This window comes from Ptychodera flava, chromosome 5, assembly GCF_041260155.1.
Source record: "Ptychodera flava strain L36383 chromosome 5, AS_Pfla_20210202, whole genome shotgun sequence".
In the NCBI taxonomy this organism is placed as follows: Eukaryota; Metazoa; Hemichordata; class Enteropneusta; family Ptychoderidae; genus Ptychodera; species Ptychodera flava.
In genome coordinates, this window is record NC_091932.1 from 47,563,660 (window position 1) to 47,581,408 (window position 17,749).

General features: G+C 36.4%; 1 protein-coding gene across 2 annotated transcripts; it reads right to left on the reverse strand.

Annotated features, from left to right (window-relative positions):
- Positions 1-9,394: 9,394 nt before the first annotated feature.
- Positions 9,395-17,339, reverse strand: LOC139134151 (zinc finger protein 665-like). 2 transcript variants are annotated; one of them, XM_070701072.1, is made up of 3 exons: positions 17,119-17,339; positions 15,087-15,203; positions 9,395-11,444 (listed from the first exon to the last, which is right to left on the reverse strand). In XM_070701072.1, the coding sequence occupies exons 1-3, from the start codon at positions 17,240-17,242 to the stop codon at positions 9,589-9,591; spliced, it is 2,097 nt and encodes a 698-aa protein (XP_070557173.1). In that variant the 5' UTR covers positions 17,243-17,339; the 3' UTR covers positions 9,395-9,588. The 2 variants fall into 2 exon arrangements, with proteins under 2 accessions (XP_070557173.1, XP_070557174.1); XM_070701073.1 differs by having other exon boundaries at positions 16,926-17,328.
- Between the last annotated feature and the right edge of the window lie 410 nt (positions 17,340-17,749).

Genomic DNA, 17,749 nt, shown 5'->3' on the forward strand with positions numbered 1-17,749 from the left:
TAACACAGAAATTTTGACTGAACCCCCCCCCCCCACCCCCCACCACTTAGAAAAGTTAAATATCAATACATGTATTTGAACAATTTACAAAAATACAGCAATAACAAAGACCTTTCAAATCCTAGATTATCATCAGTTATCGGTTATCTCATGACTGTTAAAAAAGTTAAACAAAAAACATGAAACTCAAAGTCACAACAAAATATACAGATATAAAAGCTCACTCTGTAACCAGTATCCATCCATATACCGGTAGTATTGTTTAATTTGGATGGGTATCATTACAGGGTTTTCACCAAGATATCTGAGCTACGGTCTTTAGTTGCCGATTTAACATTTTTTCATTTACAATCTACACGAAATACATTCTAAGGTCGAGGCTAGATCTAGATGGCTTGCACGAGATACACTCTTTACATTTAGTACATTCTTAACATTTACTACATTTTTTACATGAAAGGTCTGCACGAAATAAATGGGTAAGATTGGAGCTGGGTCTGGATGCTTGGATTTGCGCAAATATATTCTTTACAACACTTCTCCATAAAATGCACTCTAAGATCAGGGCTTGGTCGTGGTCGATACCATGCTGGTATTTTGTGGCGCCAGTGTTGTTATAGTCCAAATCTAGAGGAATTGCTGCTGGATAAATCGTTGCGCCAATTTGTACGATTATGACACACACACAGACATACATACCATTACAGTAGACATTACTACACACAGACAGTGAAGACATTTGCAATATGGAGTTCAATTGCAACCAAAATTATTCAATAGAAACTAAATTACTCACAATGATTAAAACTATACAAAAGTTACCTGCTTGGTCGAAACTTTCACTAAGGATGATTACCGCAGATTGAAGGTGCTTCTTTGAAGTACATGTTCTTTAAAAACATTCATCTCATAAATCATGCTTTATTTAAATACCCTTATAACACCTTGTAAATCACAACCTTTATTTTCATTGGTGAATGAAAGGGACAGTAATAATTTTGATCATATTTATCTGTATTTTTGGGTCAGTTTCTTGCTTTCTCCATAAATATCAAGTATTCAGCTTGTCAATAATCTGTGTTTTATACAGTCAGTATGAGTCTTAACTATAAATTACCGGTAGTAGCTAATATATTGTGTGTTATATCATACCAGTATATAGATGGAACAAATACAGCGATCTAATTGCTTGGTTGAGACGTGAACATGGCCGTGCTATATTCACAATATAGCACAGCTGGCAAACACACAAGTTGAACTGGAATGCTTTGCTTTACCAGATGCTTCACAGTATGTACAATAATGGAAATGAAAAGAAACGGTGTCTTACTGAAGTTGTACAATTTTTAAAAAAAAAGAAGTATGCAGTATTGCATAATCTGGTGGGGACCATGAAAATAGTCTAATAGGACTAGTAAACTTCTTGGCAACAGAAAAAATCCTTCTTTGACATTCCTTGCCATAATTTGACAAGTATTCGTTTGTCATCAATAACAATAATTACTGTTTGCCAAAGAGAATATATCTAGTCTGGCATGCTGTCAGGAGAACAAGAAACACAGAACAAAACACACTGAAAGACTGGTCTTACGTCAAAAGGTACATGTACAGGTATTATCTTCTATACGATTACCGCCGCGGTATATTAATTATTTCTGTTTTCCTGACAAGTGAGGGAAGTCATCCGTTTTCCCAATTTTTTTTTTTTAATGTGATTGCTGTTTTTCTGTTTTACAAGACCAAGTTTTCCTGTAAGAGAAATATGTCATATGAGCATGTTTTGAGTTTTTTTTGGAGCATTTGGTGGAAAAAGAATTTCTTTTGGATTCCCCCACCCCCTTCAGAGATGTTTGTGAGTGCAGACTATTTGTAAAGTAAAGTAAAGTAAAGTAAGCCTTTATTGAAATCGTATCCCAGTTGGGATCTTGATCATAAAGTACAATAAAGGTTTTGCAAAAACAACAATGAAAGAGTATATATAATATATATATAAATATAAATATCTATACATGAGGTCAACATATTAAAGGTTCATAAATAGTTTACTTTGTCTTTTTCATTTTGTCTTGTCTGAGTTTAAAACATGTATGTATGTATTTTCCCAATTCACATAGTGATGCTTTATCTGTCCTTGAAAAGATGCTTACAAGGTCTTGTGTGCCTCTGAATGCGTTTAGTTTACTGAAAAAATCATGTCTAATGTCTGTGTATCCTTTGCAATGAAAAAGAAAATGTATCTCATCTTCTACTTGTTTGTTTTGGCAAATTGGGCATGCTCTGTCTATGACATCAAGGTTTCTATATCTACCTGTTTCTATGTGTAGTATGTGTGCACTAATGCGTAACTTGCACAGGGCTGATCTGTGATCTGGGTTTTTTATAACATGAAGGTAGCTTTCGAGAGAGAAATCTTTTTTCAACTCTCTGTATGTGCGAAGTTTATTTTTATGGTGCCCTTGTCTGGTATCATCATGAATCAATTCAAATGCACATTTTTCAAATAGCTGTTTAACTTTTACATTGAAATTAGTTTTAAAGTGTTTGTCATTTTCTATCTTTACATTCATGGCATCTCCAATATTTACTAGCAGCAACGATTGTTTAATTCCTGATACCCAATTATCTGTATGTGCATTGTCCAGTTGACAACCCAGATCATAAGCCTCACGAGTCAGTGTTGTATCAGATTTCTTACTTATTTTTAACCAATATTTGACCATTTGTGTTATGCTTGAAACAATTAGAGGATATCTACCCAGTTCCATTAGACATGCTATGTTGGATGCTTTGTTATTCACTTTAAGTATGTGCTTGCAAAATTTAATGTGCAACTTTTCAATTGTGTTTGTTAAGTTTGTGAGTATGGTTTTTGCATTTGTGCATATGTCTGCAGTCCATACTTCTGTACAGTATAGCAGAATAGGTTTTATCATGGCATCAAACATTTGTAAATGGACCTTAATTGAAATATTTAACTCTGCAAAGAGTAACTGTCTCAATTTAAAACATGCCTTCATAGCTCTGTTTTTCAAATCAATTTGTGCTGTTTAGTTTTCCTGTAATATTTAACTTTATGCCAAGGTAAGTGTATGTTGACACATTTTCCAACTCATTACCATGTATAGTAAATTTAAATTTGTTGATAATTTTCCCCGATTTGTTGAAAACCATGATTTTTGATTTGAGAATGTTTATGCCTAAATGCCATTTTTCACAATAATGCCCTATTGAATTTATAGCATTCTGTAGCCCCGTAGGTGTCTCAGATAGTAGAAGTAAGTCATCTGCATAAAGTAGACATGATAAAGTACTCCGTAATAAAGTTGGTGGGTCATTGCTGACACAATTAAGCGAATCTTTTATGTCATTAATGTATAGGTTAAAAAGCAGTGGGCTTAAGCCATCACCTTGCCTTATTCCTCTCTCCATGGGAAACTGTTCAGTGAGTCCCTCTTTCACCCTAATGCAACCCTTCGAATTTAAATAAATTGACTTAATGATGTTATAAAATTTCCCTGTGATACCATACTTTATTAATTTGTGTAGAAGCCCCACATGCCAAATTGAATCAAAGGCTTTCTGAAAGTCTATGAAACAGCCAAAAATATATTTCCCCTTACTCAGATACTTTGTAAGTAATTGTTTTAAAACAAATATATGATCACATGTACTAAACTCTGGCATAAAGCCAATTTGTTCCCTAATTATAAGGTTTTCATTTTAATATGAGTAATTAGTCTTTGTTTTAGAACTGAAGTAAAAAGTTTACTAATTGTACTTAGCAATGTTATCCCTCTGTAATTTCTCGGGTCATTTTTGTCTCCTTTTTTATATATCGGTACAATAATGCCTGTGTTCCATGCATCAGGAAAGTGACCGCTAGCTAAGATTACGTTGAAAAGAGTTTTGATTTGTTAATTAATACATGTCTACTTGCTTTTATCATTTCATTTGTTATTTTATCCATACCTGGGGCTTTCCTGTTCTTTAAAGTACTGATGGCTTTTTGAATTTCTAATTCAGAAATGGGTTTGTCCAAAGCTGATATCTGTGTTCCCAGCCTCTGTTGATCTATCATAACATTCTCATCTATTAATGGCAAATCTACCTTTGTATTAAGTGCCTTAAAATGACTGTACCACCTTTCTTTTTCAATTGGTGTGTGTTCACTGCTATTATTTTGTGAATCTGATTTCAACTCATTAATCAGCTCCCAGTACTTATTTGGGTTTGATTTCCCCAAGCTGTCTAATTTGTTTAAAATCTGACTTTAAATTCTCTTCTCTTTGTTTTAACTAGACGTTTATATTGTTTCTTTAAATTGTAGCACGAGCTCCGTAATTCAGTATTATATGGGTCTCTGCTCAACTTAGTTGATAATTTGTAAACATCATTTTTTAAATTACCAAGATCATTGGTATACCACTTTGGTTTCCTAGAGGTGCTTAACTTCTTGCCCTTTTGTTCCTTTTTTTTTCCTTATAATGCGTTTATGGAGACTAGCTCCTGCTGTTTGTAGGAATATGTTTGATAACATTGCACAAGCTGTATTAACTGACTGTATTGTGGCATCAAAATTTGTTTTGTTAAAATTATTAATGAGTGATGCAATGTGTGGATTATGTAATGCTTCATAAAAGTAATACCTAGAGTCGCAGTCCCATACAAAAGTAAAATCATTGCTACGTCTATCTTGATTAATTTTTATATTAGTATCTACATTATTTAAGTAGGCGTTATTTTGTAACTGAAATTCAGTTGGCAATGATCTGATATAGAAATGTTCAGTGGGTGAACCTTAAAAAATAGAATTTTGCTAAATAAGTTAGTACTGACGATACTATAGTCCACAGTACTGCTGCCATGCCTTTGGTGACAGGTGAATTTTCCAATACTGTCTCCAATACATCTCCCATTAAGAATTACCATATCGTGGCCATGCACAGATCTAAAAGTTGGTCACCATAATAATTTTTCATTGAAATATCCTGTGAATTTCGTTTTTTGAAAGCAATGTCTGCATTTGATAAATGATAGTCGTCTTGTTCATAAATTGCAACCTCCTGTATATTCTTAGTACGTGCATTGAAATCTCCAGTGAGAATAATTGCCCCCTTTTTTGAAAATTTTGCAATATCTTTTTCCAACAGCTGAAACTGGTTTGACTCTTTCCAGCTAAAAATACTTGACCCTTGTGGACTAAAATATAGGGTACAAATAAAGATATCATCATCTAAGTTAAAAAAGTTACTATCTAAACGAACCCAAATAAAATCTTCAGAACTACTTTCCATCTGCGTAATACCAGCAGTAAAAATATCTCTAAAATAAAATGCAACTCCTCCAGAGGGTGAGCGTGCCTTTCTATGTTGTTTGGTTCTAGCCGAATGAAAATAACTATATTTTGAAATATTAATATTTGAGTCAACTCTTGTTTTTGTCTCTACTAGACTTAAAAAATCAAACCTTTCTAAACTACTTAAAAAACTGCTATCTCTAACTTTCTGTTCTAAATTTCCATATTCCATGTAGTAAATTTCAGTGTACTTCTCGCTATTGAGGAACACACCATGTCAAGAGTTCAAAAGTAGTGACAGTGAAGTTAAGTATTGTGACATAAAGATACCTGATTCAAGGTCCTCACATATCTAAAGGACGGATGTCAATGATGTATTCAATTGTTGATAAAATTCAATATGTTCGTCAAAAACTCCCTCACGAGGTGCTTTCCTTTATCGTTATTGCTGTTGCTGTTGTGATTGTTGTTTGCATTGTATTTGTAATTCCAGGAGCCATTAGTGTTATACTCTCTCCCTCGATTAGTGTATTTCTTTGGAATGTGCTCTTCTCCAATCCTTGGATTTGGCTGATTGTTACCCATCTGTGTCAGAATAACTTTGTAGATGCTTCTCTTCATGTTTGCCACTAGGAAAGCAGTGCCTTTGTAATTTGGATGTACTTCATCTTCAAACAACTCCAATCTAATATTATTCACTCTGTCTTGGAAATTGTTTTGTATGAAGTGTAGGTTTTGTGAATTATCACTCATGAAATGGAGAGTGTCATTAAATTCACTGCTGGCGTGATTGAAGGTATCATTGCCTAACCTCGGTAAAATGCTTGATATAAACACTTTACTTTTTGGATAGGTTGCTCTAGTTGTGTCGATTAGATCTTTATACTTCTTTTGGCACATGTCAAGTGGTGTCCCGTAACGTTGTAACGTTGCTGATCAAATAAGAATCCATCATTGACAATTTTCCATCAAATTCAAACCATTTGCACTCTTGGGTTTGGTCTGTTCATTATTAATTTGGGTTGCGATAAAATAAAGAAGTATTATTGGCCAGTAGTATTACATGTATATTGGGAGTGCTTGGCTGTGCTGCCTCTGTGAGATAGCCTTGTGCCAAGCACTCATGACATATTTGTAGGGCTATTGACTAACAGAAATGTTGCTAACAAATCGTAGCATAAAAGTGAACAACTCTTTCAACAAATGCAATCAGTTTTTGAGTGATCTTTAATTACGTACACAGTACTTTGCACCACTTTTGCAGTGAAAAACTGTCGTGCACTCTATTCCACCACACAGTACTGTAAATTTCCCATAATTCATTGCGATTTGTATCCTCAGAGATTCCCCAGAGAAGTCTACCAGGTCTTCCATGAGTAGACAAATTCATAGACTAGTTGTAAAAATTCTGAAAACGTACTTTTAAGGACACCATTCTTCTCAATTGTCATTTTAAATGATTTGGAAAATAATGCAAGATTGAGAGTGGAGATAGCATTTTTGTAAAATTTTCCACTGACTGTGTTTTCAGCCATACAGAATAATATGATGGAAAGTAGGGAGATCAGTTGCACCTGTTTTTGAAACAAAAGGATATTGATTTTTCCAATGGAAATGACAAAAGAAATTTACATTCTAAGTTTTCTCAGAGAATGACCCCTTCAGTTCGTCATAGCTTGCTGCCTAAAAAGTATGGCATTTGTAGTACCTACAGAACATGACTTCCATGGTTGTTTAATGGTTATTTTGAAATTTTTGCTGAAATTTCTAAACGTACTTTTACTAGATATTATTTAACGATTATTCTGATGCTAAACATTAGTGCTTACATGCAGAACTGAAAAAGGTTTTAGAAAAGTAACCTTCATGGATACAAATCAAACAGAATTGTGGGTAATTTATTGTACTGTGCACCATACAAATGCTGTCCTTCATCCTGTTCTCTAGTAAAAATGGTCCCCTAGCCTGCCCAAAAGATACAAAATTGTAGATTTCATCATAATTCCAATATATCATATTTTGACTACACTATGATGAAACTAGCGTCCTTCTCTATCTACTGCATTAATAAGGGAGCCTAAGTTATTATGAGAGGATTGTCCATTATGTAAAATGTGACCCTCCCCTGATGCTCCATTCTAAAATATGACTCTCCCTCTGATTTCCCTTTCTAAAATGTGACCCTCCATCTTCAAACTCAAAAGTATGTAATGTGATTGATAGAACTGCTGACCAACTGACCCTCGCCAATTTCCATGTGCAAAAACCAGTGACCCTCCCCCTGCATGTCACAGTCCATATCAATAATATCTTAATTGACATATTATTTCTCATTTAACCTTTGGACTTTAAGGAAATATGTCAACATTTACAAATAATCATTTTTGTGCAAGATTTCAAGTAAGAAGATGAAAAAAGATAACATTTCACAAATAATTCTATCAACTACATGCAGTACAATCAGCTACTCAAAGTCAAAAGGGACAATAACTGTACCATTTCTAATTACCTACACTTATACCGGTAGTTTGGCTTATCGTAGTACAGAGAGCACTTTATTGTTTCTCAAGAAACTTCTTACAGCCTAAAAGTCACTATTGAACAATTTTTACCCATAAATGCACATATATAGCAAGTTTGCATAATTGTGTTAAATAGTTCACCCCTAGACTACCATGAGAAGTGAATTAATATTTTTGGTGAGATTCAAATGTCATATTCGTTGTTCACATCTGTCCTTTAAAACACCCTATTCTGATTAAATACATTTGTATCAATTGTCAAACACTTATAAAAGCACGGATTAGTTAGTTATTTATTGTCAAAACAAGTCATCGTTGATGACACAGTCCCCACTTATTAATGGGTACTTTGATTACAAGTCTTCAGACAGTGAAGATAGAGTCCGGTTCATTTATTTGGTCTGTGATTAAAAATAATACAGATGGGGCTAAATGGCCAAGAATGAGTTCCTTGGTGGTGAAAATGTAAAAGCCATCTGGGCTGCCACCTTTGACAAAAGGTAATTAAATAAGTCAATTAGTAATTAATCGACATGTTGTTGCAAACATTTTCTTAATTCTATTATAACACTGACAGATTATCCCATGTACCACATTTCATAAACTTGATGCAGTCCTGGACATTCACCCTACAAACAAAATTCATTATGTATGCAAATTAGCAATTGATTTAAACAATATTGCTAAGTATCATTAAATTGTATGGCAGCACTGAAAGATCAACATCTGTACCGAGTTTCCTCAAATTTGATGCAGTATTGCTGGACATACCACGCTAATTAGGAAAGTCATTGAATATGCAGATTAAAAATTTATTAACTTACACTGATAAATATCTTTATTCACTGTTAAAGCAATATGAGCTCAACATCTGTACCGAGGTTCATGAAATTTGATGAACCATTTCTCGACACATCAGCCTAATTACAGAAATTCATTAAATATGCAAATCAGCAGTTAATTGACATTAACTGCTACATATCTTTGCACTACTATTACACTACTGGAAGATCAACATCTGTACCAAACATATATTGAGTGAAAACTATGTAAGAGATGTATGTAATAACACCATTATTGCCCAAACAAGGGATTATTTACCCTCAGGGCAGGAGACCCTCACTCCTGACGTCGGGCAAATGGTCACCAACACTCTACTTTTTTATGAGGTCAGATATTCAAGTGTGTACACCTCAATATATCAAGAGTATTTTTTTGTTGGGACTATTTCTCCCATTCTCTTAAAATTAGCAAAACTTGATATTTAACAAGATAAAGATGTATATCATAAGGCACATTATCTCTCCTCAGCCCCACACTTTTTGCATTCATTCGGTGGCTTGGTTCATGTGTATCAAGATTGTCCTTTAATGACATTGTACATGTGAAAAGCTTGGTTCATGTGTATCAAGATTGTCCTTTAATGACATTGTACATGTGAAAAGCTTTTGCATCATGTCTTACATCATTCTTTGCATTCATGAAGTCTCCTCTTTGAAGGGTTATTATACCGGTATGTCTCTCAACACTGCCCTCCTGTGTGAATGGTGTATGACGCTAACTGCATTGGTATTAACTGACATCAATTTGATCAATGTGTGTCTCAACAATTTTCGAGGTAAAGTTTCACCATGGTCTTTGTATTTACAGAGTAGACTGGTATTTGAGCTGTTGTGTTCACGTGATCTTTTAGTGGGTCATCATGTGCTTTTTAAGACTGCTCTTATGTGCGAATGATTTACCACACTCTTTACATTTACACGCATGTGGTCATGGTCGGATGTTTGAGTGGGTCAACATGTGGCTTTTAAGATTTCTCATTTGTGTGAATGTTTGACCACATTCTTTGCATTTATGTGGTCTGATCTTAAAGTGGGTCAACATGTGATCTTTAAGCCTGCTCTTCTGTGTAAATGCTTGACCACACTTGTCACATTCATGTGGTCTTAAACCAGAATGGATCATCATATGTCTTTTAAGAGTGCTTTTCTGTTTGAATGTTTTACCACACTTTTTACATTCATGTGGTCTGATGTTTGAGTGGGTCAACATGTGCTTTTGAAGATTGCCCTTTTGTGTGAATGTTTTACCACACTCTTCGCATTTATGTGGTCTGTTCTTCAAATGGATCAACATGTGCACTTTAAGATTGCTATTCTGGCTGAAAGTTTTACCACACTCTTTACATTCATGCTTCCTGACACCAGAATGGATCAACATATGACTGATAAGACTGTCCTTCCTTTTTAATCTTTTACCACACTCTTTACATTCATGTCTGATCTCTGAGTGGGTCAACATATGCTTACTAAGATTGCCCTTCTGTGTGAATGTTTTAGAACACTCTTTACATTTGTGCAGTCCGACACCAGAATGAATCATCATATGACTGATAAGACCTGAATTCCTTTTAAATGTTTTACCACACTCGTTGCATTTGTAGGGCGTGATATTTGAGTGGGTCAACATGTGCATCTTATGGCAGGACTTCTGTTTGAATGTTTTACCACACTCTTTACATTCATGTGGTCTGACAGCAGAATGGACCACCATATGGTGGTTAAGACCCTCTTTCATTTTAAATGTTTTACCACACTCTTTGCATTTATGTGGTCTTGTCTTTGAGTGAGTCAACATATGTGTGTTTAGACTGGACTTGAATATGAATGCTTTATCACACTCATTGCATTCATATGGTCTGATATTTGAATGGTTACACATGTGTCTTCTAAGACTCACATTATAATTAAATGTTTTGCCGCACACATTGCAATGGTATGGTTTGATCTTTGAATGGATAATCATATGTGCTTTAAGGTAGTGCAACCGGGAGAATCTTTTACCACACTCTTTGCATTGGTATTGTCTTGGTATTGGTATTGTGGAATGGATCAATAAATGAGTCTTAAGATGAGTCTTTTGGGTAAATTTTTTACCGCACTCTTCGCATTCATGTTGTCTGACATCAGAATGGATCATTACATGTCTCCTAAGATCTTTCTTTTGAGTGAATGTTTTGCCACACTCATTGCATTCATATGGTCTGATATTCAAGTATTTCAACATGTGTGTTTTAAGAGTACTCTTATATGCAAATTTTCTACCACACTCTTTGCATACAAGTTGTTTGAAATCAGCATTGATCAGGTTACAGTTTTGAGTAAATGTTTGGCCACGCTCTTTGTTTTCACTTGAATTGATATTTGAGTTCGATACCATATGTGTCTCAAGATTCTCATTTAATGTTTTACCACACTCACTGCGTTGGAATGGTGAGAGATCAGAATGGATTGATGCAGGCCCCTTGAGATAACTGTTGTGTCTGAAGGTATCAACATGTTCTCTGCATCCACTTAGTTGCGTGCCTGAATAGTTCAAGCTACATGTACCTGCTCCTTCATTGCTGTAGTTCATATAAATTTTATCACACTCATTGCTGATTTCAACATCATTGTTGTCCCCATTATGAGAATGACACTCCACCAAACTCAAGGAAGCTTGGTGTTCAATACGATCCCCTTCATGCTGCGGATTCAGGTCTTTGTTGATGTTCTCTCTGTTGGACATACCACATTCCAATGTAATCAGCCCATGTTGCACAAGGCTCTGTAAAATTGTTGATCCATCTGTTAGAGAGAGAGTAGTACAACACAGCTCAGTAGAGTATGGCAGTAACAGGGCTCCATAAAGCACACTTGGGACAGAGAGATGTAAACTTTTGATGTTATTGATGACTTTACATGATATTGGACAAAGCTTGGACATTTGTCATGGATTTTATCAGATACGAATCTTTAATTCAAGAATAAGTTTTGGCGTTCATTCTTCATACAAGGGAGGCAAACAAATGCATTTCTGGGCACACTTTGCCTAAAATAGTTCTGAGTAAACAACACAAAGTTTAAGGAGTGCAAAGTCAGCCAATTTCCTTATATGGTAGGCACAGGTTATTTATCAACTTTTTCTTAGGTTAATAGGTAAAACCTTTAATTTGATTGGGCCATGAGACAAACCAAACTAAGTGCGCAGATGCACATAGAAATACATGTATAGTGGGGTTTACACGTGCATATTTACTTCAGAGCTCACACTGGATTAAATTTAAACCTGTGTCAGTTGGACGTGTGACCAGACAACAACAAACTAACAAAAAGTTAAAATAAATTCGGTGTTGGAGGGCTGATTCAGGTTCAGTTCTCCATACTAAACAATGGCCTCTGTGCACGTACGTGTGACCAGAACGATGAACTAAATGCCGAACTCAGGGCTCGAAATTAACTTTTTTGCCTGGTAGTCCCATTGGGCTACCATTTTCTGAAGTTGGTAGCCCAGCGACAAGGTCTGGTAGCCCTGCATGAATGAAGAGGTTTTTTTGTAAAGGGTATTTTTATTTATATCTAGACAATGAAAAATTTATTTTGCATGATTCTATCCCGGAAGTGAATTTTCTAGTCATTTGACATCATTACCTGCAGATCATAGCCCTAGGAGAACGGTATAGCATGTGTAGTGGATAATGGTTACGCCTCGAAGTTTGACGACCTATTCACACATACGCAGACTCAGCTTATATGCAAAGTTTGATGTTCGCCATGACAACGACTTTTCACTCAGCACTTGTAAACATAACATAGCTAAAAATAGAATTTCAGGATGACAACTCGGTACAGTCATGTTCCAAATACTTTCGTGGCTATTTTGGCAATTTTAATTTCTCCACGATACACTATCATGGGATGATCTCGTACACTTCGGAAAGCGTAATTTGTGGATGGCCCGACAGCTTTTTCTTTGCAGTTTGAATAATTTTGTGTTTCATTGTGATTGTTGCATTGTGATTAAATAACTATGAAAATGAATTTTGGCCATCATTTCCCGAGCCTGTCATCCTGGTACATCAGTTCAGATAATGATATTTTATTGAAAGTTTGTCGCAAAAAACTTGACTGCACTGTCGCCTCTTAATTGCATAATAAAGTCATAGTATGGCCTTTTTATGTCTAGCTGGGTTGACTGTATGAGCGTCGGTCATCTCACAGCGATCAACATGTCGTCCACTAAGTAATTTCATGTCCCGGGCTTTGGTAGTCCGTGTGGGCTACCATTTCATGGGTTTTGGTAGCCCCAGGGAAAAGTTGGTAGTCTGTGGACGCGGGACTACCGCTAATTTCGAGCCCTGGAACTAAATCCTGTCTTCTGGCTTGCATAAACTGGGAAAGAGGTTCCCCACCTTACTATCTGAAAGTTTGTGTTGCATTGATGTTGTTTTTATTTGGGATCTGTGTAGGGAAGTTTATTTTAATGTGTACAATAGTGTTTTGTTTGTGTGGGGAAAGCTCATGGCAAGACGCAGCTGGACCTATAGTGTTACAAGAGTTGATAGAGTGGCCCTTTGTGGCTTGCGTTTCGAAACCTGAGTGTGGATTCTCATCAGTGGCAGAGTAAATTTTTTCGAATTTTTCATTTTGTGTTTGTCAATTTTTTAAAGTGAATTCAGTGTTCTTGTTCTTCAAGTAGGAAAGAAACTATATCAATGTTTGGATCGCATTGTAAATCCATCTGGGGATCCAGTTTGTTTGTTTTTTGTTTATTTACTTCTGTAAATTTTGTTTTGACTAATGTGTCTTTTAAATTTTTGTTTCTCTTGTAAGCATTGATTGGTGATTCTAAAAATAGATTCCTCAGGGACCGTGCTTTGATGAAACCATTAAAGGCTGCTGTCAGGTGACACGACTCTCCATAAAAGGCATCTTGATCGGTTGATCAAAAAGAGCGAAGACAGCAGCTGTCCAATGTTTGTGTCTGCCATTGCAAGCTAGTGATTGTATTTTTCCCCAGTGAATACCGCTGAGGGCACTTGACCTTAACTAAATTTATACCTTTTTGACTGACGTGTAAACATGATCACGTTTACTTTGCTAATAAGGAATATTTACAGAGTGACTAATCGGATCCCCTAAAGTTTAAAAAAATACACGTGTAACTCCGGCTTATATATTTCAATCCGTGCATGTACTCATGGGGTGGGTTTGTGACACCACCAAATGATCTTTTTGGCATACTGAGACTGTAAAACGCTGGCATCCTTTTATTCTAGGGTAGAACTTTTAACCAACTTGATAAAAATTTCAATGGAAAACAAAGGGCTACCACAACGTAAATACTCAATGTCAACAAGAGCTAAATCCAAAAACCAGGGATTGAGAATTGACATTTCTCGATGGGATTCAAACTCACAAAGCGAAGCAATTTAGCAAAGACATCACAGTCAAAACTGCTCAACCAAAGCCCCACCCTTAAAGGGGAAGTTCACCAAGGATGATTTTTACATATGTGCTAGCTTTGTGGTCACTTACCCCGGAAAAGCTATTTTCGCCATTTATAACTCGCAAGATTTTTTACAAAAACCGATAGAAATAGTACAGGAAGTTGCCCATGTAATTTGAATCATGGGAAAAAAGCGCCAAGCTTGGAGCTTGCATAATGTGATATGGAAGGGACCATTATCCCATGGGTATGGCATTGTCCACTCATCCATGCTTAAACAAGTCTGTGCGTATTTACATAACTTTTGTTTATACTTAGTATCCTTGCATACAAGATGATTCACTTTTAATAAACTGTCCACTGTCAGATTTTGTGTTGCTGTTTACCACTGTGTTACTGTGAGTGGACAATTTGGGGGCCATACCCGTCCGTATATGGTCCCTTCCATATCACATTATGCAAGCTCCAAGCTTGGAGCTTTTTTTCCCATGATTCAAATTACATGGGCAATTTCCTGTACTATTTTAACGGTTTTTGTAAAAAATCTTGCGAGTTATAAATGGTGAAAATAGTTTTTCCTGGGTAAATGACCACAGAGCTACCACATATGTAAAAATCATCCTTGGTGAACTTCCCCTTTAAAAAAAGAGCCACACCCACCAAACCTAATCATTTCTTGCCATTTGCAAACCAATTGCCATTGATTCTGATCTGATGAGCCGTTTTTGAGATATCAAGCACACAGACAGACAGACAGATAGACACAAAGACAGACACAGACACACAGACAGACATCGCTGCGACATAAGCTCACGTGTGTGAACAAGTGAGCTAAATATGGCAGCCATAGTATAAGGGTGCATTGAAAAACAAAATGATGTAGACATGTGCACTATGTGGCACGTTCTTGTGTCGACAGATCAAAACACACAAACAAATGCACACATATAAACACAGCAAACAAAACTCAACAACTGTCCTGTATAAAAACAAACCCTTACCTTTCATTGCATTGTCTTGATATTGTTGACACATTTTTTCAGTCAGTGTCTCAAATGGTTCCACAAGCTCATGCATTTTGTCAAAATGTTTGACAGCTTTGAAAATTGAACGACACTCTGAAAGTAATACAAATGTTTCAATGTTTCGAAGCTACAGAGTAACAAAAGTACCTAATCAATAATTTTCCCTAACCGAAACAAGAGAAAATAATCAGATATGGTCACATTCACTGAAAAATATAAACACCATAACAATGTGCTCCTGAACAACTGAGTTTAAAAACAAAGCTGGAATCTTACAGTAACCTCAACATACATAATTTCATGACACTGTTGGCACACCTCTTTCATCACTTACTTGTAAACTTTATAACTTTTTTAACATATAGTTCTATAAGTTATTAGATAACTGAGCAATATGAAAATATAACACTTCACAAATGATAAAACTCTGGAAGTCTAAAATGACGTGCTCTTGCTAAAAGTGGCATCTTATTGCTGTAACTTTGCCAATCTTTATCAGTCCTTTTCATTAGAATGTGTTCCTGTAAATAGCTGTTTAGTTCTTTTACTTGTAGTTTTGTTTTATAAAATGATTCCCTGATTTGTTTACTGAATGTTAACATAGAGCCACTGGATGACATAATGTCATTCATTCATTTTATATGGAATTGCAATACCACACTGTGGGATCTGAAAATGTAAACAAATTGAGTTCAGATCTCACTGAAGATCATTCTAATTCCCTCTCTACTACCCTCAGAACTTTCAAAACCTCTTCAATTCATCAAGCCCCCACCACCATGCCACCCAGTACATGTATTTTGGGAATGCAGCCTACAGTACATGTAGCTACAGATTAAATCACATAATTTTCAGAATCATGTATGGGCAAGATTGAAGGTAAGTGGACACAAATTTTGTTTGAACATTGTTAGTAACAGATTGAGTCCACTCATATTATATGATCACAGTCTTGTTATTAAAGCTCATAAGAAAATCCCTTTTAGGGAGCCTTCGTTTTTTACAAGGAGGGGAGGTCAGTTGAATTTAAGCTACAAATGAAATGCAAAAAGCGACCCCCCCTCCAAATTAAATTTATAAAATTTGACCCCCCTTAAATTTATCAATCATAAAATATGACCCCCCCCCCTCAAAAAAATAAAAAATACTAAAATATTAGATGAGTGGAGCAGTGTGGCTCTTGCCAGACTTGTTGTCTTTATCGGATAATATCGGATAATATCAATAATATCATCTAACAAATGGGGCGTCAGCCGCCTACCAACCCTTCTACTGTCTGTAATGTTAGACTCTAACTTTAATAGAAGGTGGACGTTATTATCGATTTTATCCGATATTTAAGCAATAAAGCACACCCAGCGATGGTATACCACAAGATTTTGACCAGTTCATGACATATATGCACGAGCGATGGCGAGTGCATATATGATAATGAAGTGAAATGGTCAAAATCGAGTGGTATACCGTCGCAGGGTGTGATTTATTGCAATTATATCAGTATATTGAAATTCTGGCACTGTAACGTAACGTAATAAAATGACTTTTCCTCAAGCCGAGAGCTAGTGCGCATGCCAGCCGTGGTATATCGCCAATATACCACGGTTCTTTTCGCGTCTCGACCAATCAGAACGCTGTATTTGCACCATCAATGATATACTGATATATTACTAGTATCCGATAAAGCATGTCGGGCATCGGCCACTTCACAACCGGTGTAACAGACTAACTTATTATCCGATTACGCCTAAAGTGCCAATGTTGCGGTATCCTCGGAAATTAGCATTGATCGTTCCCTATCATTCTCAAAATTCATACCTGATACTTGCTGCGAAAACGAGCCCTGCCACTCCTTGACGTGTTCTGCTGGGAGTGCTCCAATGACCAACCTACCCGAGTGGTAGAGGCTACGGATTCGCAGCAAACCTGATACATAACTCAGGCGTATGTACACAGGTCTTTGGGGCGAATAGACGCAGAGCGAGCGGAATAGAATACAGACTGTGGATACCTTGTGGACTAAATAGAACACCGCAGCTGTTGCTGAATGCACTGACACCGCCACCTTTGCATCCTGTTCTCTCACTGGCCTCTAAATCCAGAAGAAGATAGCCCGTGTCCATTATTTCCGCCATTTCAATCTTTACAGGTCGAATTTTGCCTCAAAAACACCGAAGCTGCGGCTCCTCGAGAGCAACCTCTCAGCCTTGGACTTTTGACCTGTCAACTGAACTTGAAAGATCCGCTGAGGGCGCTATGCACAGCGGAACTCCCTCACATGATCACGATTTAGGGAGCGTTCAGTTATTATGGCCGGGGGTGGGCCGGCAAATTCTTCCTGCGCATCAGTCAAAATAAGTGCATCCCCCTACCCATTGTACCAAAAATTGATGACCCCCCTTTCAAGATAAAAAAATTCATGACCCCCCCCCCCCCCAATTCCTTGAGTAAATTAGCTGCACACACAAACAACTCAGGGGTATGGAGCGATAGAATCCCCCCAAAAAAGAGCTTAGGTTTTGTCAAATGACCTTCTTTACAAACTCAAAAGGTGTTAATGCTCAGATTTCCCATTTTGACTTGCTATAATTTTGAAATAACCCCTCAAAGGGGTTGGACAGAAATTACCGGTTGATCGCAAT